At 38.5% G+C, this 27596-nt stretch overlaps 1 protein-coding gene across 1 annotated transcript in view; it reads right to left on the bottom strand.

The window, feature by feature from the left end:
- stk17a (serine/threonine kinase 17a) overlaps positions 1-27076 on the bottom strand; it is a 41549-nt gene extending 14473 nt beyond the window's left edge. Inside the window, exons 1-2 of the mRNA XM_022673429.2 lie at positions 26553-27076; positions 7788-8000 (exon numbers count right to left, since the gene is read on the bottom strand). Of these exons, the coding sequence (XP_022529150.2) occupies positions 7788-8000; positions 26553-26695 (356 nt within the window). The 5' untranslated portion in view covers positions 26696-27076. The remainder of the gene's footprint in view (positions 1-7787; positions 8001-26552) is intronic.
- Positions 27077-27596: the final 520 nt, after the last annotated feature.

Raw genomic sequence — 27596 nt, 5'->3', positions numbered from 1 at the left:
ACAAAGCTCAATCCAAAGCAGATTTACTGCAAAAGCAGAAGGCTTTAAACTGCTAGCTCCCCAAAATGTTCAAGCCTGCACATGAAAACAACAAAAAGGAAACGTGAATATTCATTATTACAATCATCATCAATCTTAATGCATATGGTAATAATGTTCTAAAATACTATGAGAAGTCAATTTGAGTCAGAGCAATTTCATAATTTGAAGTTTAAGCAGAAAGGCTTGTGTATACTGAGAATTTATTCTCCCGGTTAAAAATAAATAAAGCTGAAGAGCAAATGAAACTCATTATTGAGGTATTCTGAAGATAAACCCTCTGTTAAGCACCAAAATCTGTGTCCCTGCTTAGTTGGCCTGATCTGACCTGGATTAATGACATCAGTTCAACATAGCGATGATGTGTCCCACCCATTTACAACAGTGTTGGTTTATATCATTAAATGACTTAACCAGACTTAACAAATTATTAAATGACTTAACCAGAGAATTTTAATCCAGATTGACTGCTAATTGCGTAGAAACATATATATACAAGTTAATAAGTCTATGGCAAACTAACCCAATCTCGTCCAACAAATATCCATTCTTCTACTCTTTTCCTCAATGATATTGATTTGGATTGGATCTACTGGTGATTTCAGGAGTTTTCACTGTGATTGTCCAACTTTTCTCTAGTAAGGAATGTTCTGGGTAAAACACTGCAGCCACGGTCAATTAAAGATTAATATACTGACAAATGTAAAACAAAGATAAAACCTTTCTCTAAGGTCAACTTAAGTGTCAAAAGAAAAAACCCATTTATTTACCCATATATTAACATTTTATAAATCTAATAACTTATACTATGTAGACAAAAGTACATTTTACATAATCAACGATTTGAAAAAGAGTTATCCTGCTTTTGTTGGAATAGCTATCTCTACTGTCCAGGGAAGGCTTTCAACTAGAGTATACTAGATAATACTGTACTGGCTACACAGGTTACCATGTTTGTGTGATTTAATTCCATAAAATAACAGCTTGGAAATGGCTTGGTATCTGGAGGGATAGGCAAAGTCTCTCAAACACAATCCAGTGCAGTTTAGTGCCAGTAAAGTGTACACCTGTCTTATGTTTAAAAATATAAATTACTATTACACACAGTTGAAGATTTAGTATATCAGTCTAAAGCATTCTGTGCTTTAGTGCAGGAAAGCTGTGCCATTCCTTTTAAGGATATTGAGAAATGATTAAATCATATCATACCCAGCCCTACTGTGAGGATTGATTGCATTTAGCATAAGCAGCATTACTGAGGTCTGGATGTTGGATGATCACCACCCCACCTCATCCCCAATTCCACACCTCTCTTTATAGTCCTCAATCTCATGCTTGGCATTAGTCATGGGTTCATATTTTTCTCCTCAAGACAGTCTATACTATTGCTAATATTTCTATATAGGGACTAGACAGGCTCTGTTTCAGCAATGGGGGCAACTTTAAGTAGCAGAATTCATTCAGATGGGTATTCAGTGTTGGATTCCTGTACTTTGCACTTCTGAAAATATTGGTTCCGAAAAACATTTTTTTTAGTGTGAAGCCTTAGAAGAACCAGCTTCTGAAGGGCATTTCTTTTGGCGGGTCTTTGATGGATATTATTTTAAATAAAACTTTCTGCTTTCAAGAATCTTGTAGAAGGATTGTTTTTTTCTTTACTGCAGACTTCCAATGCACTCTCTCACTCCCCCTCTGTCTCTCTCTCGATCGCATACACTACAGTAAGTGTAATGTGGGAGAAAAGCGAGTACTTGAGAGTACAGTATTCTCATGCTTGAAAGTATTCTAATAACGCCAGTCTCTGGATGTAGGCTTAAAGCTGACTTGTGGCCATACAGTCCGTTATATCAATGCCCCCCTAGCTCACAACCCAAATTCCATTTGAATGAACAGCTCTCATCAGAAGTCCAGCTGCTGCTGGGGGATGATTATGAGGGTGGGCAGTTGATGGGCTTGGAGCTGAGCCAAGTAAGCACATGCCATTCATGGTGGGTGAGAGGAAATGAGAATGACCTCGCTCATCCTGCTCTCTGAAGCAGGCCTGCAGTGCCACAGGGGCCAGGGGGTTTTGGAGATGGGTCAGTAAACTAGAGATTTAAAACTTCACAGTAACTGGGTCACACTGGACTTCATTTCTTAAAACATTTGCTGAGATTGGGTAGGGTTCAAATTTCTTTTTTTTTGTGTGTTTCTCTAAGCCTGTCTCTTTTTACAGATTTTTTTGCATTTTAAATGTGGCATGCAGGTGCATGATGTGGACAGATGAACCACTCAAGTCCTTGAAGGCAGCATGAAAGCAGTTGGCGTATTTTTGCCTATACCCTAAAAAAAAAATAAAGCTGATACAAAGGGAAGCAAAGGAATGGAAGAACCATTTTTGTAAAATACCTAATGACTTAAACCTAATGTAGTTAAAACACTTAATTTTTTATCATGATGAATTTGGATTCTTAGGCTTTACTTTGGTTCACTTTGATAGAATTATTAAAAATATTAGGAAAAAAATACATTTAGAACCTGTAACCCACATAATTTTGCCCATGTTATGTTTTTTTTTTTTATTATGTTAATACATCTTCCATTGTACAATAACGTTGGCATACGTTTAGAAAATAATTCTTCTCATTAAATGTTTCTTTTTTTGTATTTAATGTATTTTCTACATTGTAAATCAATATTAAAGACATAAAACAATTCAGTGACACATATGGAACTACATCAAGATGCTGAGAAAAGTATTCCAGATAACTATACCTCATGAAGACAGATTAAAATAGGAAGAGTGTGCAAATTTGTCATCAAAGCTAAATGTGGCTACTCTGAAGAATCTAAAGTCTAAAACATTTCTGTGTGCAACACGTTTTGGTTTACATAATAATTCCACATGTTCCTGTACAGCTTTTTGTTTTCAATATTATATTTACAATGTAAAAAGCAATAAAAAGTAAGAAAACACACAGAATGAGAAAAAGCATGTCTAAATTTTTAACTGGTACTATGTGTACTGTCCTATTAAACACAAATGACTGCATGTTTTAGTGTCAGTCTGTGACTTAACACTCAAACATGCTAACCAATGGAGCAAAATCCCTCATTTAAACAATCACTCTATTGCAATCGACATAAATTGTTTGTTTAGTTATTCATGATGTGATTAAAGGTCCAGCTCCTTTAGGCTATGATCATATTACAAGACTCAATCAATTCAAATTCTGAATCAGACCTGATTTATCTATCCTGACGGATCACATTCATAAATGTAAATGAATCTGTTCTTAAAATTGATACATTTATGTGTTCAAAGTGTCGCAGCCATCAACCAGTACTGGTGATGACAACAATTAAAAACACGTGTATAGGAAAAAGATGCAAGAAATCTGCTCTTACCATTTGCAATCATATTGCATAATAAAAAAACATATCTAATCTAGAATCACATATTATTTAAACTGAATTTAAAAATTTGTCTTACTTCTGATTGAGTGAATGTAGTCTAAATCAATCTACATACAACAAAAACACAATCTACATATCAGTACACAACTGTACCTTGTATTAAGTGGTCCTGAACCCTGAACAAACTAACATAAGCATGCCTGTAACAAATGCAGCATTTACCTACACACTCTGCCTCTCAAAAACACTCTACTATTGGCAAATCCCCTCCCTCACTAAGCAAGACCCTCATCCAAGGGCGTAGGAGCGGGTTTGATATTGGGGGGGACACATTTGCTAATATGAACCAAAGCCCGCCCTTTAGTTTTTACTTTTAATCCCAAATAATCCTTTTTTTCTGTATTCTGTTTATTATTAGTTACATCGAAGTAAAGGTAATTTTACAACCTAAACATTTTACTCCACTTTCCATTACTGTTGCTAGAAAAAATTATACGTGAAAGGTCTGAATTATATACATATGACAAAAACTGATCAGTTATCACCTAATATTTAAAATAATATAACAGATTTGATTATTATTATTAATTATATATTGTATGTTGTATAATTTACTTTTTCTCCAAACTGACTAGCATCGTGTCCCGCACTTTTAATTGTTTCTACTGAAAGCACTTCTTATGATGGTGTCCTTTTATGAAAAAGAATGCAACTTTACGTTTCATAGGGATTTTTGTCAGAAGTTAATATAAACGTTAGATGTCAGGACATGTGTTCTTCCTGTAAACTACAAAGAAACAGAAGTCAGATTAGATCAGTGTTTCTTAACCCTGTTCTTACCTATTCTATTGCATACTCCCACTGTTCTGCATATTCTAGAGCTTCCTCTGCTTTAAATGCACTTAATAAAGTATGATGTGTCTTATACACTGCTGGATATACATAATGATTGATTTATGATCAATAGGGGGCTAAGTGATTTTAACAGGTACACTCAGTAAAGGATTGTTTATTAGCTAATCAGTTGGATCTGATGGAAAACACAATTTTAAGGGCAGTGATCAGGGTTAAAAAACTGCTTTAAACTACCAACATAAAGTACTGTACTAAATTCTAGCTGACTTGAGTTATCTAAATGAATGCAAATTAAATAGTTATTAGCTAGTCAGGTACAGGGCACGCTGAACATTATATAGTTTTGTTTTTCTTAAACTAAGCTAATTCCAAAGTTAAGCTAACTGACTGTCACAGCGCAGAGTTGGTATGTTTTGATTAGTGAATTTTTAAGCAGCTATCAGAAACATAGCAGTTTGCATGGTTTACGTGGTTAGCCTACCGTTTCCTTTCTTTTAGAAAAATCGCTGTATATTCATATCTGGTTTAAAATCAGCTGCTGCATCCCGATCGCGCTGCTTAATCTCACAGCGGGGGAGGGGCTCCCCCCCCACCAGAACACTCTCCTGCGCACGCCGCAAAACCAGCGAGCTGATTGGCTGTTTCTGCTGAGAGGCGGAACTTAATTCCTGAACCGGCTCCGTGATTGGCATTAAGATATTTCCCATTTACTCAGCGGTCACCTGTCTCCTCAGTAATAGTACAGCTGATCTGAGCGAAACCATTTTATTTTTGGGGGGGACGAATCCACCTTTTTCTAATATTCCCGGTTCCTACGCCAATGCCCTCATCATATCGGAGTGTCCATGGCCTAAGAAGCTTTATGAGGTCCCTGAATTGTATGGGCAGATTAAAATGACTGTATAATGACCTCTTTCTCCCTCCTCCTTTCTTTGTCCCCACACAGAGGGTCTGCCCATTCTCACTGGACACTGGGAATCAGGTCAGTCAGCATGGAGGCAGCTGCACAAACAGCTACAACTGCAGCAACTACAGCAAAACACACACGCCTATCAATATGATCTGTACCATTTCTCGGTTTGTAAATTAAATTATCAAAGGGCAAACGATAATTCTCTTAGTCTCGGTAGCAACCGTGCAATGATAAACACATCACTGAAGAATCTGTGGTGTGAACCATGGATCTATCCTTGGTTTCCTCTTAGTTGTAAGGGTGCTGAGAAGACATTAAAAAAATAAGGATGATTATTTTTAAAATGTTACATATGCTTACATGTAAATCTGTGTAAAAGGATGCAACTATTGGGTAACACTTTACTTGGATGGTCCATTTTATGGCCTTGTTGATGCTCAACTGACATTCAACTAACACTGAATTGAATGTCCATTAAATTTAACGTAACCTTATGTTGAACGTAAATGATTCAAAATAGAACCTAACCCTTCATCTAACCCTAACCTTAACCCTTAATCAACCATAAAATCTAACCATACACCTAACCCTCCCCTAACCTTAACCTAAACTTAAAATCTAACCCTAAACCCAATCCTAAAATAAGATCCTAAGATAAGCGTTTGGATTAGAGTTGAATGTAGGGTTATCTTGAATAGAGAATCATTTACTTTCACCTTTTAGTTAATTTGCATTTAATAGACATATAGTTGAATGTCAGTTGAGCATCAAAGAGGCCATCAAATGGACCATCCAAGTAAAGTTGTTACCAACTATTGTTTTGGATTTATTTGCAATGCAGGAAAACAGCCTAAAAACAGCATGGAACACTTTTTTTTTTTATTAGTTTATCATGCTTTGAAGTAGGACAGCCATGGTGAATCAAATGTACCCTACATGATTTAATAACCAATTTCTTATTGAAAGAAAACAAAGAAAGAGAAAGAGAGAGCACAAAATAGTTATAAAGGCATGTATCACAAGATATTAAAGGCTAAGAAAGTAGGGCAGCTGTCTGGGAAGTTCTTTACTGAAAATGTGCACGGTAAGATGTTCAAATAGCCCTATTGTATAAAGCGTGGGTGAGACAACAGCTGCAATTTACCATGATGAACGCTGGTTCCTGTCTCTAGAGCCTGGAAACACTCAACAGCTCAGAATGTTTGCGTTTGTGGCTGTGGGGGAACCCAATATGCCAGTCAGTCCCTAATCATACATTGTCAGTTTGAGCCCACTCTTGCGTGAGTTAAGCGAGTATGGGGCTGCGGACTGGTTTATAGTGGGAAGTGGGGGCTGGAACATAAGGCACTCTGCACGTTACTGGAATATCAACTGCTCACTGAGGCGTGTTCGTAATCACTCTGAGCCTAACAGAAAGATTTCTTCATTCCTTCTTTCTCTCTTATTTTAATACTAATCTTTCCCCATTTTCCTTGTCATTTCGTCGTATCTCAAGTCTTAGGTGATTCAGTGCTCCTGATCCTGGCACATGTGGTAAAACAGTTTGTGCTCTCACTCTTTCTACTGTATTCATAAGTATTACTTCTTATCTTAGTTTCTCTGAGTAAAGCTTGACTGGGATGATATGCAATGTGTGTGGACTGTACTGATAATTGAGCTATGATTCATTCAGTCTATAACACACCCTCCATGTGAAAAAATCAGTGAAAAAACTGCCGCCCAAGGTTCAGTATTAAAGCAACCTCATGTAGAACATTTAACTTTTGACTCATGGAGGATATTCTCAGCACTGCAGTGACACAGACATGGCAGTGTGTGTCTCTGTTAGTGTATGTTGGTAAAAATGGAACACATACAGCAGTGCTGCTGGAGTTTTTAAACAGTGTGTAAACTCACTGTCCTCTATTAGAAGCTCTTGCCTAGCACCTTGACCTGGTAGAAGTAACGTCAGAGACAGTTGTGTGTTAACTGCACAGTTAGTATTACTCAACCTCTAGCCCTTCATCAGTGGTCACAGGACACTGATGCCCACAGGGCGATACTGAAAAGTCTTGTAGTCTTGACTATTCTTACTCTAGCAGTGACATTTAGGTGTTTAAAAACTCCAGCAGCACTGCTGTATCTGGTCCAGTTGTACCAGAACAACACACACACAAACACCACCACCACCATTTCAATGTCACTACAGTGCTGAGAATGACCCATCACTCAAATAATGGCTGCTCTGTGGTGGTCATGTGTGGTCCTGATTACTGAGGAACAGAATAAAAACAAGATGATAAAGTAGGCAGAGAAACGGAAGGACTACATTCTGCAATTACAGAACTACAAAGTGCTCTTATATGATGGATCTGTGTATTTAAAACATAAATTATTTAAATTATAATAAATTATTTGCATGATCTGAAATATAAATATATATATATTTTTTTTACAGCACTCTATTGTTGACTTGACTTTCTTTCCTCTGTGAATTAATTGCCTCTGAATCAGTCCTGCTGTTAAGAACATCCACAGAGCACTGTGTGAATTCAAAGCTTAAATATTATACCAGCTGTCTTTCTGTGTGTAGCTCTATACTCACAACTCCAAAACGAGCACCATCTCGCTGGGAAGCTCGTAAACTTCATGCAGGTTGACCACTCGTTGGCAGGAAGCTGCCAGCTCCAGAACAGCAATCTCATGAATGATTTCTGTTCGGCAGTCCTGGCCCTTTCTCCTCTTCCTCATAAACTTTGCAGCATACTCTCGACCGGTGCTTTTCTCCACACACTTCCTCACCACTGCAAACTTCCCCCTGAGAAGAGAGAAAGAGAGAGAGAGATAATTTAAAAGAGTTTCTGTGAAATAAAATCAGAGATGAGATGGTCTACTCATTGCACATTTTGTGTAAAACAAAAAAGTGGCTAAACAAGTGAACAATGTACTGCTTTCTTGGCTCACATACTGCAATTCAACTCATGAGCTAAATATACTGTGGCTGTCAAGGACTGGACATGACGCACCAAGCTAAAAGTACAAGGCAAAATGGTAGGAACGGGAAAGTTCAAATAGAAACTAAAGAATGGAGTATCAAAAAATAAACAGAACAATCCTTCCTTATCTTAATCTTAAAGCTTTCATACGAGCAAACTGTCTTAGAGTGGACTAGTACCAGGAGTAACATTTCCTTGCATCCCATTAGCTATTGTATGTGACACACACACCCACACAGACACACACACTTTGTTCAAGGTTTCTTTTCATGTGACTGAAAGAAGGGCCCTGAACTGGAAAGCCTGAGAGTGATGAAAGGGTGTGTGTTTGTATGTGTGTGCATGCGTGGTGGGGGTTGTTAGATGTCTAGAGATGGCACACTTGCTATCACGAGGGCTGAACATTCTTTGTCCTGCTGGCATTTTTACAGAATGAAATCATCCCCAGCTGAACTCATCACTTTTCCACCCAACTGAGCACCCACTATCCAGAGTGACCCACTTTCAGAGTAACACCTTTAAAAGAGACACGCAGGAACACACATACAAAATTCGTCATCTGAGGAAACACTGTATATAAATGTGGCATTATTAAGATGACGGCAGCATTCAAATGTGTATATACACGTACACTCTGAGCACTTTATTTAAAACATATACATTACATTACATTACATTTGGCAGACACTTTTGTCCAAAGCGACTTACAATAGTGAAGTACAAAAGTAATAGAAGCTAAAGGTAAAAACATCTTAAGACAGGGCCTAAAGGAGGTCGAAGGGAAATAATGGGATAGAGGAGTGGAGGAAGGGAAAAAGGAAATGAGGTTAGAAGTAGTTAGTGTGTTAGAGGTGTTAGGAGAGTAGGTTCTCTTTGAAGAGCTCTGTCTTCAGGAGCTTCTTAAAGATAGCGAGAGATTCTCCTGATCTGGTAGTAGAAGGTAGTTAGTTAGAGGTGTTAGGAGAGTAGGTGCTCTTTGAAGAGCTCTGTCTTCAGGAGCTTCTTAAAGATAGCGAGAGATTCTCCTGATCTGGTAGTGGAAGGTAGTTTGTTCCACCATTGGGGAACTCTGTATGAGAACAGTTTGGATTGCTCATTGGAGGAGCACAGCGGCCGGGAGGGAGCGTAAGCCTTCGCTTGTAGGCGATTGTAAGAGCTTTGAATTTGACACAAGCATCAACTGGTAGCCAATGGAGCTCACATACTTACACTTATCTGGCCAATTAGCATGGGGAAACTGTGATTTCCATCCAAATGCCCTGCAAATGTTACTATAATACTTACCAGAAAAAGGGAAACAAGCCATGTATCTATCCATTAAATATATGCAAGCAATATAAATTATGTCGGCTTCTGTGATTTGCAGTGGCTTTATAACATGTAAAATGGTGATTTAACTAATTTTAGCAGAACTATTGTTAGTCATGTACAGTCAATCCACAAGATGAGTCCAGCTGAAATCTTGGTGCCATCCCCCATGATTAAAATCACACATTTAGGGGCGCAAGGAAACATACCAGGACAGCAGAGCAGAGACAATGTTCAGACAAGCTCTGTATTCAGCCTGCCGTGCCACTGATAAGATAATCGCCATTGCTTTGTACATGCTGGACACTTAGAATAGAGGATAGAATAGAGTGTAGGAAATTATAGTACAGGGTAGTATGGTGTAGGCAGTATAGGAAAGTATAAGGTAATGTGGACCATTTAGTGTAAGCATAACTACAGTACATCTGTGTATAGACTGTGTCAAGCAATAAGAATGAAACTAAAAACATTTTGCCGCAATTCTGCAAATAGAAAAACCTTGCTGAAAGAGTTAAGTCAGTCTGTTTGGAGCTGAAAAAAAGACAACAGTAATTGAATTGTGGTAGACAGAAAAGCTTCGTAGAAGCTGAAGCTTCAGTAGGAAACTGGTACCAACAGCTGGAATCCACTGATTCTATGCCCTACTTGATTGACAGTCATACTGTGAGTATTGTTATAGTGCTACTGCTACTTCCAGCAGGATAATGCACCATGACACAAAGCACAAAGCAATTTCATGAACATGACAATGAGTTCGGTTTTTGTGAGTGATCTTCCCAATTATCATCTTTTTAAAATGTTTTAACTAAAAATAAATCACAAATATACAAAAAGTCAATTTAAACTCTACATAAAAAATGACCTTTAAGATGCAAAGTTGCTGATTTAACCTTGTGATTGGTTAGGAGTTTATCTTGACAAAAATACTTCCTTTTAACTAGAAGGTGACCCTGAACAAAAGCCTTCACTGGACAAATCCCTACTTAAACAGGTCCAGCAATGATTTACTATGCAGCAACCCCGAGTCTCAAACACACCATTACCACTGCCTGAATGATTCTCTCCACACACACAGCCACTCACACAGTCACAGGGCTTTAGCACAGACTCCGTCTAAACACAGCAGCAGCCAAGAGAAGCACAGAGGAGATTTAGATTCCTGGAAAAGTTTGATGAGCTGCTGGGACACTTCGGGTAAGTGACTAAGAGAGAGGGCACCCCAAATGGCACAGTCTTGTCCCAGGTTGCCCCTTTAACCCCTGGCCCAGGTTAGCCTTTTAACCCTGGCCCTAGGCCAGCAACACCCAGTCCATCCTTAAACACACTCGGCAGTGTGCCAGCTCAGTGCAGTGATCACAACTAATGCATGTCCTCAGAGACCTCTATGAGGCTCTAAGGCTAGGACTGTTCTTGTTGGGAAGCCGGAAATGCAGTACATCCCAGCACCAGAATGTGTTGAGTGGGACAGCATATACTTGACACAGATATTTATGTGGCAAATTCCTGCATTTCTAATATGCAGCCCAATACCGTGAGAATCCAGTAACTCAAATCAATCTCATCCCAATGGAAAAGTCAATCCAGCCCACTGCAGATTTTTTTTTTTTTTATCCAGAGCCGATTTTATTGAAAATTTTAATAAGGACTCAAATACAACACATAAATCTCACAAAGAAAACGTTTGCAAAAAAGAATAATAGAAAAATCCCTCCAACAAGAATGACTCTTAATAGCTATAAACAGAGTTTATGAATCGTAAATTTTGTCAAAGGAGGTATTCTTGAGTTTTTCAAAACACTTGCTTCAGACACTTGTCCTTTTTTTTAAATATTTAAAAATGTAAAATGATGAAATGGAATTATTTTATTGAATTATGCCTTAATTATTAAAGAAAATTGGCACCTTTAATGTTCTACCTTTCAGAAGCCAGGTCAACTTATACTTGCTTTATTATTCACCTAAACTCATCACAGCCACTTTCACCATATAACTTACAGTATATCCAGGGCTTTCCAAAGAAGAGGCACCGAGTCCATGGTTCAAGGCAATAACGTCCACTCAAAAGTCCATAAATTTGCTTTTAACATTTTTCAGAGGGAAACCTGATTATGAAGCTCTGGTGAAACAAACATGTCAGGTGCTTGTGTGGCTGTAAAGTAAGATGTTGAAAATCTATCCTAAGAGCATCAAACACCTGAAAATGCTCCTGCTCACAAAATGACAAGACAAGACATTTGCACATTTAGATGAAGGTTTTAAATGTAGTGCCTTCAATGATACATTTGCCCTTTTCTGTAAATGCAAGTGGATGTACGTAATGTTTCAGCTTGTTATGGCCAACAGGAAACAGAGCATCCCAGCATTCTCAGGGGCTTTAAAAGAACAGAACCAATACTGAAAGCAGAACTGCTGGTTAGCACTGGCCACTACACAGGGGCCTTGTTTACCTTGTCCAGGGTCTGGTGTTCAGATGAATGGTTGCCCACAAAAATGCTATCAATATCAATTATGAAAATAAATTCTTACTGCATCCTTAGAAACAACATTCATTACACAGTAGTAGAGTCTACAGTGCTTTATGTCCTTTCACACTGCTAATCTAGTCTCTGAAGTCAGGAAGTAAGCCTCTGAGAGCAGTGGCTGCTGACAGCGCTCATGTGAGAGTCATAGACCTGGAGTGGGTTTCAGGCTCCACAGGAAGCTTTTCCCCGTTTTCAGCCCCATTCTGTCCAGCTCACCACAGATTTACTACATCCAGCTGGGGCTGCCTTTCCCTTTGAAAAACACCTCTTAAAATGGTGAAAAGGGGAAGGAAAGGGGAAACAAATGGCTCGAGTGTGTGCTGGACTTATGACACTTGGGTGTCCTAATGCGCAACATTAAACTGAACACACAGTTTCTATAAGGCATGAAATACTTTTAAATACAATTAAATCGTTTTAAAAATTCAAAGCTTTCAAATCACATGTTAATAAAATGTCTTAAAGTGAACTTCATGACAGAAACAGAACGGTTGAGCAACCAATAGTTGCTGGGGTGTTGCTATTTGGTTGCTCTAGTATCACTGTGGTTGCTATGGTGATGGTAGTATTTGCTACATGGTTGCTTTGATATTGCAAGATAGTATTTCAGGTAGTTGCTGAGGTATAGCTAAGAGCTGATAGACTAGCACTACAGTGTTTCCACAGTATTTTAAGTGGTTCCTATGGTGTTGTTTAGTGATTGCTGGGGTGTTACCAGGTGGTTATCATGCAGGTTATATGTCATCCTAGATGGCATATACATTGCAAGGGGATTTTCATGGCATTTCAATTGACTGCTATGGGTGTTGTTTAGTGGTTGCTAAGATGTTTCCAAGTGGTTCATGTGGTTCCTATCCTCTGTTGTTGCTATGTTGTTGCTGGGTGGCTGCTCAGGTATCCCAGGTATTTGCTATCATGTTGCTAAGGGTTTGATAGATGGGAGCCATAGTGTTGCAAGGGGACTGCTTACTTCTGTAGCTTCTTACTCACTCCTTTATTGTAGAATGTGTATAACTAAAGCATCTCATGGAGGAAAGAGAATAAAGACTCTGAAACCTACTAACTGGACAAACCTCTTGAGAGTGCATATTCCAGCCCATAGTGTGGGTAATTATTAGTACTGCAAAACAGCAGAGCTTACACAAGTCATTAACCAAGCAAACTACCAAAAGGTGTAGACCACATTTAAACACCAATATAGACACAGCAGCAGCAGTCAAAAAGCTAAAAGAATTGCATTCAATAGAATTGCATTTTAAGGCATCAATTAAGAAGGCCTTTTTAATTGGACACACTCTCCACAGGGATTCACAGATTCCCCCCCTATGCTTTTAATAAGATTGATCAGTTATTGGTCAATTAAGCTTAAAATTATATTACAGGCATCTCATTCTCTGCTTTAATGATATCAGCACCATATTTAACTGAGACTGATGCTGTTATAAACTAAAAATCTGATACACTTATCACAACTGTCTGGCTGGATTAAACTGCATTAACCACTCTTCACATGGGGGCATACCTTCTTACATGTGTGCAGATTGAAGTGTTTACACTCTGCTTAGTGAGGTATAGTTAGCAAGGCTCCAACACAATCCAGTTGTGTACAAGCCTCCCGAACAAAGAAACACAGGCTAATTATAGCCAGCATTCATAATGCAGTGAGAGTATACCGTTTCAAATTACTGTGATTGAGCAGAACTGACTCGAGAGCTATATGGCACCTACCGCTCCTTTGTACATCTAATAGGCTTTCACTGCCCTTGACTGAACGGCTACAGAGTACCTTCAATCCTATAGCCATGCCCTTTTTTGGCCCCTGCTGCTCGAGATTGGCTTCTTAAAAACATGAATGCCAAGCCTGAATGTAGTAAAGGAGCATCTCTAATCTCCTTACATAAACCCCGCCGCTCCACAGGCTCGCGGCTGACCGCTCAAGGCATGGTGACTGCCATGAGGAATTCATTGCTCACCAAGTGAGAGTAATTTGGCTTTGGTGTGAAATGTTCCTGATACCTTATGTTTACCTACAAAGCTATGCAGCTCACCTTTAATGTGGCAGGTATTAAAGAGCCCCCATCATGGAGAATTTAATTCCCCTAATTTATTTAATAATAAAGTTTCAATACATAGAAAACAGGCTGATTTATAATGATTATGTTTTAATTCACATATTCTTTCCCCTTAATCTAACAAAGTTTAGCTCTGCACATTCACACTGCAGGTTTTGGCAGTATTTTAGCTTTGATTGGTGCTTTTTTGAATATTTTTTATATATTTTAATGTTTAACTGACACATGTAGGAATAAAATCTTTTTCAGTTCCACTCTAGGAAAGCTGCCACTGCACTATATGTAATATAGTGCAGTTTGTGTAATTGCACAAGATAACTTCGGTTACGCAAAAAGTCACATTTGTGTAAGATCCTGTTTTTTTTCCTCTACCATCTCAGTCAATGTTTTCTTCACTTTAGATGCTGGTTCTGGATCTCTCTACACGTCCAAGGCATGTGTACAAAACTTAATGTGTATGCAGAGGAAGTGTGCAGTATACAACTGGGACTCCCAATTTTTCACTTTACAGATGCCTATTTAATTATACAGAACAGAGATTGGATAATGTAATTCAAGTAAAAAAAAAGGAATTGTGTGCCTTTCTATAACTCAAATCTATACTAATGTGGACATAGTGAACATATATAATACATGAAACATGTAATATATGGGCAATGTCAAGGTGTGATCTTTAAATGTGGTAAACATCATTAAATAGTCACCATTTACTGTAAGACTGTAAATGTTTGGGCAGATATGACTGCATTTTCGTGGCACATTCTTATGTGAATCGTAGTTAACCAGAACTGAGTGACTTGGAGCAAAAGCTTAAGACTGTTGGAAAGATGGTGTGTGATTTTGAGCTTGAGACTTTGTGCCTCTGGTGCCTTTGAAAATGGCCAGCAGCCTTGCTCTGCCGCGGCGTCAGCACATTCGCAAAGCCTGCGGCCTCACACAGACAACACCCTGAAAGGGATGGCTTTCATGTGCAGCTCTGGGGTTGATGGCTGGGTCACAGTCTATGCGAGACTGCAGTCATATTCAGAGCAGATGGTTGTCTGCGGTAAGTTGCCCAAAAGTTTCTCTGGATGAGGGGAAGTGTTTAAAGTGACACACACACAATCTTTCTGTTATGGTGTTTTTGAAAAAGGCAATTTAGACCAGTTATTGCTGTAGACAGACCAAACTAGGCTAACTTTTAAAGTTCAAAGTCTGGTATGGACACATTTATTTGGGAACAATACAGTTTTAGCTAATGGGTTAAGTATTATGTACTAAGCAAAAGACAACACACACGCACACTGAAGTGGAACCATTCCAAGAAGTAAAAGGGTGTAATATAGAAGGGCACCCAGCCAAAGTATCAGTTTTCTTTGTGTGCCAGGAGTTAAAACTCAAGATTAAAAACAAGATTAGAAAACGCTGGGAAAGTATGCAATAACGCAAAACATTATCTTTCAAATTTACTTTGACTTTACAATAAACTATAAACTATTATTTTAAATAGGTCATGTTAACAGGTGATCCAAAAAAGGCCTCTGAGAAGCAAAGAAGGACAGATAATCTTGAGTCTGTCAACATCATTAAATAAATTGGGAAAAAAAAAAAACTTTAGAGAGTAAAGGGCAAGTACACAAGCCTAAGCTGAACACATGTGCTCTCTGATCTCTTAACGCTGTCAACACTCCAAGAACTATCAATAACTGTGACAACAGCCAGCATAAATACATTGGCACAGAATTTTTCTTTTTGTCAAGCACTACAAAACTACTTAAAACTTTACTGTTAAAAAAAAGTCTTATGTTAACCATGTCCAGGAGACATGTGTATTGCATTCTGCAACAAGACAATACAAAACCACACTCTGCACACAACACAAAAGCATGGCTGCAGACAAATAACTATAATAATAAATAGCTTTTAAATTTTAATCGCTTTGTATCCTTGTGCAAAAAGATCTTTCCAGTGTTCAAGAAGAAATGAAAACCTTACAAAGTGGTCAATTCTATACTGTTCCAATTTTTGCAAATGTGTTGCAGTCCTGAAATGCAGGAATGTATGTGGACAGTAACAAATGATATGAAGTTAAGCAGACAAAGCATAAAATATCTTGGGCTCACACTGTCTGCAATGAAATAAAGGTCAAAGTAAATGTAAAAAAGAGTTCTTTTTCTATAGTTTCCATACTACAAACTTTTTTCATGATTTGAGGTTCGAAATGTTTTTAAAATAGAAGATATGCAATTTAAAGAATTAATTGAGATTATTATAGTTCTAATATGCAAAAGTAGCCTATTGGTCATCCTCTAATATAAACTCCTCCAAACAGTCTCTATCTTCAGTAAAGGCTCCTGACAGCTTTCAAACTGACAAATTGTGCACTGACCTCTACTCTCAGGTAAAAGGGATCAATCAGAGACAGTAATTCTCAAGGCAACTTTTAAAGATGCTGACAGATGGACTCGCAAGACTAGAGGCTAGATAAGGACCCTCTGACAAGGATGTGCTAGAGACCTGACGTCAGTGACATTTTGACACTGTCCAGCTGAAGGACTTCTCATTCACACCTGCTTGAGAAAATCTCATGTCAGTGTGCACGCTACCTGTTGACAACAGAGAAGTTACTAGTCATCTGAGTCATAACTGGGACATTTCCAAAGGGCCAATCCCAATGAAAAATACTAGTAATGTCTATTAATTAATAATTACCTATTACTTGTATACTCTTATTAGACTGTGAAGTCTTCAAAGGAGTCTACAAAAGCCCTTTGAAGAACGTTATTCATCTAGAGGTTCACGACAGAACTGAGAAAAGCTCCTGCATGGTCAGGTGGGACACTGATCCACCTGGCTCAAGGAGCTCCTCCTTAGACCATCTGTTCCCTTTACTTATTAAACCACCACAGACTAAACAATGTATAACCATACAGTATATAGTAATTATAAAATGACTAGCCTGGACACACTAATAATTTAAGAGCTTCCTTAACTTCTCAAGCTTTAGCAGTACGAGCTGAAGAAGGATCTAAACAGCTAGACTTTTAATGTATTTAACTGCATCTAGTTTCTCAATAACAAAGTCTATTTCAATTGCTTCCCTTTGAAACATGAAAAAAACAAACATCTGTGTTTTCTAGAAGTTTGAGAGTCCCCGCTGTCTAATCTAAAGAAGTGCTCCCTCAAGATGTTCAACAGGGAAGGCCATATGCTCTGAGGTTCTTACTAGCAGCAAATCTGTCCACTTCATACACACGGAAAGCAAAGCAGCAGCATTGGCAGAATAAAACAAATAGGAATGTAGTTATTTGCCCAGCTTTGGTTCCTTTTAAATAAGCTACCACTGACCTTGAACAGTGCAATCAATCAGAAAATAACCCGTTTACCATGTTTAGTAGACTTCTGATGAATGCACCGACCCCAGCAACACACGCCCATCTTATCTAATTACTGTAAAGAAAGATATATTGGCAACAAATTTTAACTTTCTTGAACAATAAAAATGTATTTAACAAACTTAATGCCCCTATGTTTAATGCTAGGTGTGGACTTGAGGGGTAAAGAGCCCCAGCATTGAGCTGTGGAGCAGTGGAACTGCGTTTTCTGGAGTGTTGAAGCTCTATTCAATACGTCTGGCATGAGATGAGTGGGATGGTGTCTATTGGTATTAGCACTAGTGTATCAGAATTGGATCCAAATGAATAAAATGTGGATCTGTCATTTTGAGCAGTTTATATAGCAGCTAAGTAGGACAGCCAGTCTGCAATGGCAAGTGACTAATGCTAACAGTAATGTGTGGACAATAATAAATTGTGATACATGACAACACCCTTGAATTTGGAAGAAACAACAAATGAGACAGGGTCCCAATACTTTTGTCCATGTACATTGACCTAGTCAACCAAAAGTAGGCAAAACATTTCCTTACATACTGACAAAAGCACTTCTATCTGACTTCTATCAAAACCTATATCTATCATGTTCAGCTAATCAAATATTAAGGAGTGAGTGGATGTGGAGGTGGAGTGCAGGTGGAATTTCACTGGCTGGTGGCCAAGTGAGAGTACCTTTTAGCCTAATAGCCATGTAGTTTGCTGGTGTTCTGTCAAGCATTTCAGTTAAAGTGCTGCTTTACACATAACTGCAGACACTGTGACTGGAGCACACACTGGAGCGCCTCATTTAAGAAGCAAAAACTAAAGGTATGGCTAAATTCCCTTTCAGTGAGCGATTGGGGGGGGGAAGCACAGGCCTGTTTACTCTGTAGCTATGACATGGGGGAATAATGAACTCGGACATGTGACCTCAACGTAGAGTAAGAGGCGCCTATTCACATGGTCTCTGGGCACACAGGCAGACATTTTCTGAATACCTTGGGAAAGTGCATTACCTCATCAGTGTCCCTGTGCAAAGTTCTTCAGACGTGACTGTCCTTTCAGCACCTCTCGCTCTTCGTTACACGGTGGTAATCTCGCACAAAACACACACCCGGGGTCTGCTTGCTATGCAGTGGCCGGGACACACAAACACCTTGTCTCAAAGGTGAACTCAGCTGCTTGTGGTCTCGGGAGAGCTTCGGTAAATGGCACTGCAAATCTGCTGACAGTAAAAGTGGTCAAAAGCAGGAATGCTTCTTTGCTTTTTGTCCAGCTTGTGCTGCTTCTGTAAAGTGAAATGCGACAACAGGCTGAAACTCTAGTGAATAATTCAAATAAAACTAAAGGATTAGGCCTTGCAGAGTCAACAGAGTTCGAAATATCAGATTTCCTCATGTCCATGTTTATGGAGACAAACGGTCTAAAGGTCAGCTGTAGACAGGAAGCTGAATAAACATAATTGGACATCATTGGCTGTGAAGAATACATTTAACACAGCAGATACAGCTTCAGCTTCTCAGCTAAGAGCGTCATAGCATCTGAACCCTCAGCAAGGGGGGGCTCATCAATGAATGGACTTCAAAAACAAACTTGGCTTTTCACACAGCCACCCTCCCCTTCATCACCCCTGTCCCTGTTGCCATGCTGCATCTCAGATGTTGCCATTGGGGCCTGAGACCCAAACAACATGAGAAGTGGAGCAATGATGTCATGCTATCCTTCTCAGTTGTCAGGCCCGAGACAGAGATCCTTTCTGTAAGAATGAGGGTGCAAGGCTGGGGTTCCGAAACGTGATGGGGAACAGGGGAAAGAAAAGGGGGGCCTGTGGAGTAAGTGAAAGGGACCACACTGCACACATCCGGCAGGCTCTCAAGCCCCGTCCCGAGACAGAACCCCACACAGCAACCCTGAGATTTAGAGAGGAGGGTGAGACATTTTCAGCTGCTGACACGCTGCTTTAGACGATGGCCAGACTAGGAGGAGTATTCGCAGTAAACAATGCCCTCCCAAATAACTGGGGAGTGTCTGACCTTAATTAAAGATGACAGAGATTCTTCTTTTTATGAATAGCCAAGGGGGTCAGATGACCTCTGGAATGCAGTGTGAACACATGAAAAATATTCCTCACCTTCTAGTTAGACGATACATCAATGCCAGCAGATTCCCACTGTCTTGTGTTTCCTCTTATTTGTTCAGGATATCACATAATTTCTACCATACCACTGACCACATTTAGAGATCAACCACAGCCTTTTTCCACTGCAGAGGTGGCCTCTCTACACAGCCAAGGCTCTGCATGGAGCCATTACAAACTGGGCTAAATCCAGTTTTCTCAGTATGGCTAACTTACCATACTTAGGGGGGTGGGAGTGCTTAGTGATGTAGGTTCCCTCATTTTCCAGTACAGAAAATCATGGTTTATGAAGAGTCCATTAACTGTTTCAGCCTTCTTTAGCATTCGCAAAATGATTCTGTGTAACTAGCTAACAGTTAGAAAACACAGTAGTGATGTGAGACTGGACACAGCCAATGCCAGAAACTGTTACATAATTATTACGAGACACTGTGCTCTTTCTCATCCTAATTAAGCAACTAAGCAAATGGAAAAAGAAACTGTAATCAATCTAATGAGTTTGCATCGTCAAGAAACTGTACGAGGGAACTTAGTAACCATTTGGCCCTGCAGTGGAAATCAGGCTTACATCAGATCCAGCCAGTTCTTTTCGGCACTAGAACTATTCAGCAAAGAAACCTTAATTTAGAACAGGCTGTGGACAGCTAATCAGTTGGAAAAATCAGCAAATCGCATCTCGTCATGACTCTAAAGGTAAAAGCAACTCAAATTTCCTTCCAAAAATGGAAGGATGACTTATGTAGGGTATTTTTCCACACATTTCTGTTAAGTGGAAATTGTAGCTGGTATTGTTAGGACTGGTGCCAACTACAAAATGCTGGCCCTAGACCTATAAAGTATTAAACAATACAAATAATGATTAAAAAGACTGAAATCATGGCAAAACATGCCAAGAAAACAGTTCCAACACCATGTTGTAACAAATGTAGGGTGGTTTCATGGACTCATGCTGTTGTTGGCCCTACCATTCTTGTGCCTGAGCAGAAGTCACCAGACTATGTTTCTCCAGTTTCAAACTGGGCACTTTTGGTAAGTCTGTCCCACTGCAGCCTCAGCTTTCTGTTCTGCTTTTACAGCCTATCCACCTTAGATTCAACATTCCTCACCACAACTGTAACTAATACTCTGAGGTACCCAAGCAGTTCATTGTCCATTGACCTCAACTATGCATTTCCATCTGCAGAAATGGCACTCACTGGTTGTTTTACTTTATTGTACCATTCTAGGTAAACTCTAGAGACTGTTGTGATTGAAATCCTGGCAGATTAGCAGATCGAGAGATACTCAGAGCAGATGGCTCCAACAATTATGCTATGCTCAAAATGACTGAGATCACAGTTCCTCCATCTTGATGGTTGATGTGAACATTACCCGAATTTACTGCACTGCTGCCAAAAGATTGTCTGATAAGATAACTGAATTAATGGGTTCTTAATAAAGTGCTAAGTGAGTGTATATCTCCTTAGAAATGAACTTTGAATAAAAGCCAAACAAGTAAGCATTCAATTAGGAATGACTTGTGTGATAATCTTATCTGCATTATGTCAACAATGCACTTACATGGAAATGGAAATAGGAATGGCTGTTTAAACTAGGGATGAGACAATGTCTGTATGAAAAAAAAAAACTGAACCACAATGGGAAATTCTTTAAGAATATAGCCAAAATATATATTTTTTTAAATCTCTCATTTGCATTAAAACACACAGATGACCAACTAACAAGCTACAATTAAACATGTGACCTGCTTTGAAGGAACTTCAGAACTCCAAATATGGCTTGATAAGGGCTTGGTGAAATGTTTAGACAAAAAATGTTCTTATAATTGCTGCACAATTACAGCTTATCTTTGATCAAATTTGTTCCCATCTATTCAATAACGTGCAAAACGCATTCCCATTTCCCACACGTCAGGAAAATCATCCATTTCCTTTAATTGCACTATCTGGCCTCAGATGACACTACAGTCCTGGACCTGACCCGACAGGACTGGGTGTTCCCTTAGAAGTGGAACGCAATGTGACAGGCCTGCAATTATCCATATTTGAGCATCTAGAAACCACACAATCACTCAAATTTCACCTCACACTGCATTCAGTGAGATTCTTCATGGCAGGCTAGGAAAGTCCCATTAGCACAGATCAGCAGCACCATGTACTATGAAATGACAATGACTTGGTCTCTAAGGAAGCTTGGCAATGACTAAAAATCTAAAATTCCTGAAGCCTATTCTGACGTCCTGCTCTGAAAGCTCTGAGTAGTGATAATCTTAATGAGTTTTTATATTTGGAGCAATAGGCTCTTGCTTTGTTAAGCTTTTGGCAATATTGTTTTGTAGTCCAACACCTGCGGGTTTACCAAAGGCTAATACCATGATGCCTTGTAAATTCCAGGCCTGACAAAATACCAAACATTCCTGGGACATCATAAATCTGCTTGAGGTGAGTCTGAGTATTGGCAAAAACATCAACTGAGATTCCTAACAGGCTTGTACACTACCGTTCTTTTTGTAGTCGGGTTGTTTATACTATGTCAATTAGCCTAATCCCTTAGGCCCAATAAGAATCCAGACAGCTTAACCTTGTCTTTGTTGTTTTTCACTGTAACCATCAGGGAACAACTTAGTAAATCATCAAACCAGATGTGTGCTGTTTAATCAATGTAGTGCAACATTACGGTAAACCAACTTGCTGCCACAGTGACTGGAGGTTCAGTTTTGAGTTCCATATGAAAAAAGAAGTGATTTAACCCAATAGACACCCACTAAAACTGATAACTAAACAAAAAAAAATGTATGTATATATTATACCTGCACTTTTCAGTGTGTTTAAACCTTATTTAGGATCACTTTGACGCTTGGTGTTATTTTTGTTTGGGTGGGTGTCAATACACTAACTTGATCGAATACAGTAATTGAGGTGCGCTAAATCTGATCCCAAACAAACTCTGGAATTACCGTATTTCACTATGAACAAGGTTTTAACCTGCATTAGTCCAGAACACAGGATCTTTTTTCTGCCCCAAACAGGTTTTACCAATAAGCAAAGAGAACACTCTCATGTGGTTTGCTGTGATATATTTTGGGGCGCTTGGATTTTTCTCTGTGTGAAAAGAAACCAAACTAAGGGAAATCAGGTGCAAGCTTGCAAAGATATCAACTGATTTAGGACCAGAACAAACCAAGCACAGGTGTGAAAATGGCCTAAACTGCTCAACAAACCTCCGCTGGAGTACATTATTTCCCAGCAATTCTCCTTGCTTTATCCAAATTCTGCATAACTGTGTATGCTTCTCTGCAATTCTTGTTATCCTCACTTAGTTAGACAGGCAGGAAGACAGGCAAGTAGACTGTAAAATGTTTAATAATTACTAGTATGATGTAAAGAATATGTGAAGAAACATAAATTTATATTTATTTTAATAAATTTCTGACTCCAGCTTTTACAGTGGATTTAACTGACTTATGGACAATACAGTGAAGACCCATTTGTACATACTAAGAGCTCAAACAACTGACCAGAACTTGTTCTATATTGTATGTAATATTTTCTCTTGAACCTGGTTGTTTAGGAAACAAATCCATTCCACATTGAAAGCACATGACCGATTATTAAATTGCTTTCACATACGAGCACATTCTTCACGCTCTAAAAATAGGCTAATGTTATTTTCCACTGAAAACAAAGAACTATCCCAATTCCTTTAGCAGGCACTGAAACCCCACACTGCAGCCTTCAAGTTCAGGAGGTTGTCTCCACACGTGCATGGCCATCCAAACAAACACACAGCCAGGGGATCTAATCGGGATGCGTGGTTCACGGCCTGTTTTAGCTGCTCAAGTTTACCTTTGGGAAACTGGACTGAAAGATGGGTAAACCAGGAGGTCTCCAGCACAGCTAGGCAATGTTTAAACATCTCAGGAGCAAACTTCTCACGTGTTCTCCTTTCTTCTATTTTACCTTCCTTAAATGTCAAAGCACTTTAGCAGAACACTCGCTCACAAAATGCTCCAGCCAGTGATCAGCTAGTCATGCTCTTTAAATGTTCTGCTAACCTACATACCAGGAACTTTACTAAGAACACATTCTTCTTTCTTGGTTGTAATTCACATTCTTGTCTGAACAGACATTTTACACAGAACAGTATATTATGAGAAAAACATGTATGATCTACCTTCCAAAGCTCAGAAACAAAAATAACAACCCACAAGACACTACCCAGGGTTATTAGACTGACAACCCACCCTTAAAGCTACAAAACTGATATCCAAGCAGAGGGCCTTTAAATTGGCCCTATATTCCCCAATCCCAAACCCATGATTCAGTGCATGCAGCTAAAAGGCAAAAACAGTCTCTTTACTGCTGAAAGGACGGTACAGTGACAGGGGTGGGCAATATATAACACTTTTTATTAGAATTGTAATTTTATTGTGTATTTTATTGTGCTTTTTGCAGGTATCAGTAATTAAAGCACATACCTCTCACACATTGCATTACAAGTAGAGCCACTAACTAATCCAGTTTAGACACTGTAGCACAGTAGCTGATACTGATTCACTCAGTAACTGTAGAAAGACATGGATAGTGCAATCTTTGCCACAAATGAAGCCACTACAGGTCCAGCACCTCCGGTGGCCAAGTAGCTCCATCCCCACAATGCTCTCACCAGGTGATGCATGCTTTTTCTGGTCTGGACCAAAATGAGCATAAAAATGAGCATTTTTTTTTCATTTGTAATCATCACCAATGTGAACTGACTTTTACAGCAGTTTATGAATTAAACTGGATCATAAAAGCTACAGTTTATTTCTGAAAACATAGAAAACTGAGCAATGCTCTGGTATTTTAGTTTGATGTACATTTAAATTGCTTGGTAAATAAATACAAAAACATCACTTTTACTGTTAAAACTTTACATTTATTGGATGAAATGGGTATCCATCAGATAATTTATAGTTTACTTAAACTCCTTTAGGTTGTGCAGTAAATTCAAGCATGTCAATTACTTCAAAATACATTAATAAAAAAGAACCATGGGTGTTTCACAAACTTCACCAAAAGTGTCTTCAAAGCAGCCCACTCATTGCTTAAAGAAGCCATAAAGTATTTTGAACCATCATCTAGCTTTCCAAGAAACACTTTTCTCCTCCCACTGGCACATTTTAGGTTTCACTACTCAGGCTCAATTGTTTAAATGGCTTTTTCTAATTTGACTCTGGCCACTGGCAGAGCCTTTAGAGACTCTGGACTCAACTCACCATTAACATACCTGCCAACACTGCTGCAGGCCCCCATTACAATACTGTATTATACTGCTAAGAGCTAAATGAGCTCTTAAAAAGGAGGGTAAGGAAGTTGAATTATCAAGGTCTGTGTGCATTAACATAGTTTTAGTCATGTTTTACAGGTGAAAATAGTAAACTGATACACACAGACTGTCTTCAAATGCTGAAGTACTGAGGTCTGTGTACATTATAGCTTTAAACTAGCTTTTACTGGTAAAATGCTAAAATGACAAAACAAGTTCTTTGTATGTTCTAACATTTTGAAATGACCACCTTTCACATGTGAAAACACTAAAATAATACAGAGACTGCATTCAAATATGTGAATCCAATTCATCTTAGCCTTTTAGTTATACTTTGCGGGTGAAAATAGATAGACTGGGTTCAAATGCTGAATTACTAAGGTCTGTGTGTATTAAGTTTTAAACTAGCTTTTACTGGTAAAAATACAAAAATGACAGAGAATCTGCCCACAAATGCTGAAGCACAGGCATCTGTGTGCATTAGCATAGCTTTAAACTATCTTTTACTGGTAAAAGGGTAAAATTACACAAAAACTGTCTCTGAATGTTGAATTACTGAGGTCTTTATACATTAACGTATTTTAAACAGCATTTACAGGTCACCAATAAACCTTCACATGTGTAAACATTTAAATTATACAGATAATGCCTTCAAATGCTGAATAACTAGGGTCTGAGTGCACTGACATATTTTAAACTAGCTTTTACTTTTGAAAGTAGCAAAATCACACTAAATTATAGAGGTATTTGAGATTATTAACATAGCTTTAGTCATGTTTTACAGTTAAAAATAGTAAACTAATACGCAGATCTTTAAATGCTGAATTAATGAGGTCTGTGTGCAGTAACATAGCTTTAAACTAGCATTTACTGGTAAAAAAAATTAAAATAATAAACAAATAAATAAATAAATATGACACAGAAACCACCTCTAAATGCTCCAAAATACTGAGGTTTTTATACATTAACATAGTTTTTAACCAGCAGGTCTGTGTGCATATTATCATAGTTTAAACTGGATTTTACTCATGAAAATAGTAAAGTCACATCGAAACTGACTCCAAATGCTGAATTATAGAGGTATTTACATATGTGTATTAACATAGTTTTGGTCACGTTTTACAGGTGAAATAACGTTGGTAAACTGACGAACAGACTGTTTTATACTAAATTACTGAGGTTTGTGTGTATTTAAACTAGCTTTTACAGCGTAAAGTACTAAAATTACAAGGAGACTGCCTTCAAATGTTAAATTAACAGGCTCTGGTTTTTTTACGTGTGAAAAAAAATGTAATTATATAGAGGCTGCGTTCAAATTCTGAATTACTGAGTTTTTGTATGCATTATCATAGTTTAAGCTAGCTTTTACTGGTAAAAAAAATATTAAAAGTATACAGAGACTGCCTTCAAATAACGTTACTGAATTAACTTGTTACTGAGGTTTGTATGTATTAACAGTTTTAAACTTTTAAACTTAGATTTTACAGCTGAAAGTACTACAATTAGACAGAGACTGCATTCAAATGCTGACACAATCATGCATAGTGAAAAGTATAAGACAAATAAACCAAACAGACAGCTAAACAGACAACTAAACCCCCCCAAAAAATCAAGCCAGAAACACAGGCTTTTCTAGCTAAGCTAAATTAGCGAAGGGTTAACTAGCCGTAGTTACCTGCCCAGCTCTTTCCCAGGTATGAGGCTGTAGTGGTCGGAGAAGGGCCCTGTCCTGATGTTGGTCTTGACCTCGCTGAGTAAACCAGAGCGGCTGAGGCTGCTGGACTGAGCCCGGCTCCTCACCGGACACTCGGGGATCATACCGGCGGACTGGGTGAGCGATACACGCTGGAGAAACGCTTATTTTTATCGGTAAATTAACGTTACAGCGAAACTCGCACTCACTCACTCACTCACTCACTCACTCACTCACTTACTGACTGCAGCCCACAGTTCACTCAGTAACGCTTACTGTTAGCTAACTAAATATACTAAACTACAGCAAATAACCGCTCTAATTCAAATTATACGCTTATAAAAAGTCGACTAACAGAACCTTCATCTTCCTCCACAGTCTGAGGGTATGAAAATCTGCTGTTTTCTGCAGGAACAGGCTAAATAACCAGCCTGCTAACTAACTCACTATCCAACTTCTCCAGCTCCCCAGCAGCTCTCTGCTTCGCTCACTCCAAACAGCAGCAGCCCTCACTCTGATTTCCGTCACCACGGCAACCGCTTTGATTGACAGGCGTCCCGGCCAAAAGGGGCGGGGCTTGTGTGATCGGGGTTTCCCTGCAGGCGCCGAGCCAAAACATCCAATTACAGAACTCCTCTATTTAAAATAGCTTTTTAAATATTTTATTATAAATATTATACATTTATACTGTCTGGATTATATTAATCTATCAATATATGAGTTTAAAAAATGAATGTAAAAATTCTAAATGCTGTTAATAGCAGTGAGACCAGCCCCCTGCTGGATACAAAGTCAAATACACCTCCATGGTGTTATTCCATGATTTAACCCTTTCAGATCTGAATTATCTCAGTGATGGAAATAAGTATTGTAAGAATGCTTTAAAAAGAAGAAAAGAAGACTCTAATATTCTACTTTATAAACTTTATATCAAATAAATCAAATTACCTTAAATATTTAATAGTTTTTTATTATTATTTTTAATACATTGGAATCCTGTGTAATATTTTTTTTTTATTATTTCAT

The sequence above is a fragment of the Astyanax mexicanus genome, chromosome 6, assembly GCF_023375975.1.
Source record: "Astyanax mexicanus isolate ESR-SI-001 chromosome 6, AstMex3_surface, whole genome shotgun sequence".
NCBI lineage: Eukaryota > Metazoa > Chordata > Actinopteri > Characiformes > Acestrorhamphidae > Astyanax > Astyanax mexicanus.
The sequence above is the reverse complement of the archived record's forward strand: the minus strand, read 5'-3'. Positions and strand labels throughout refer to the sequence as shown.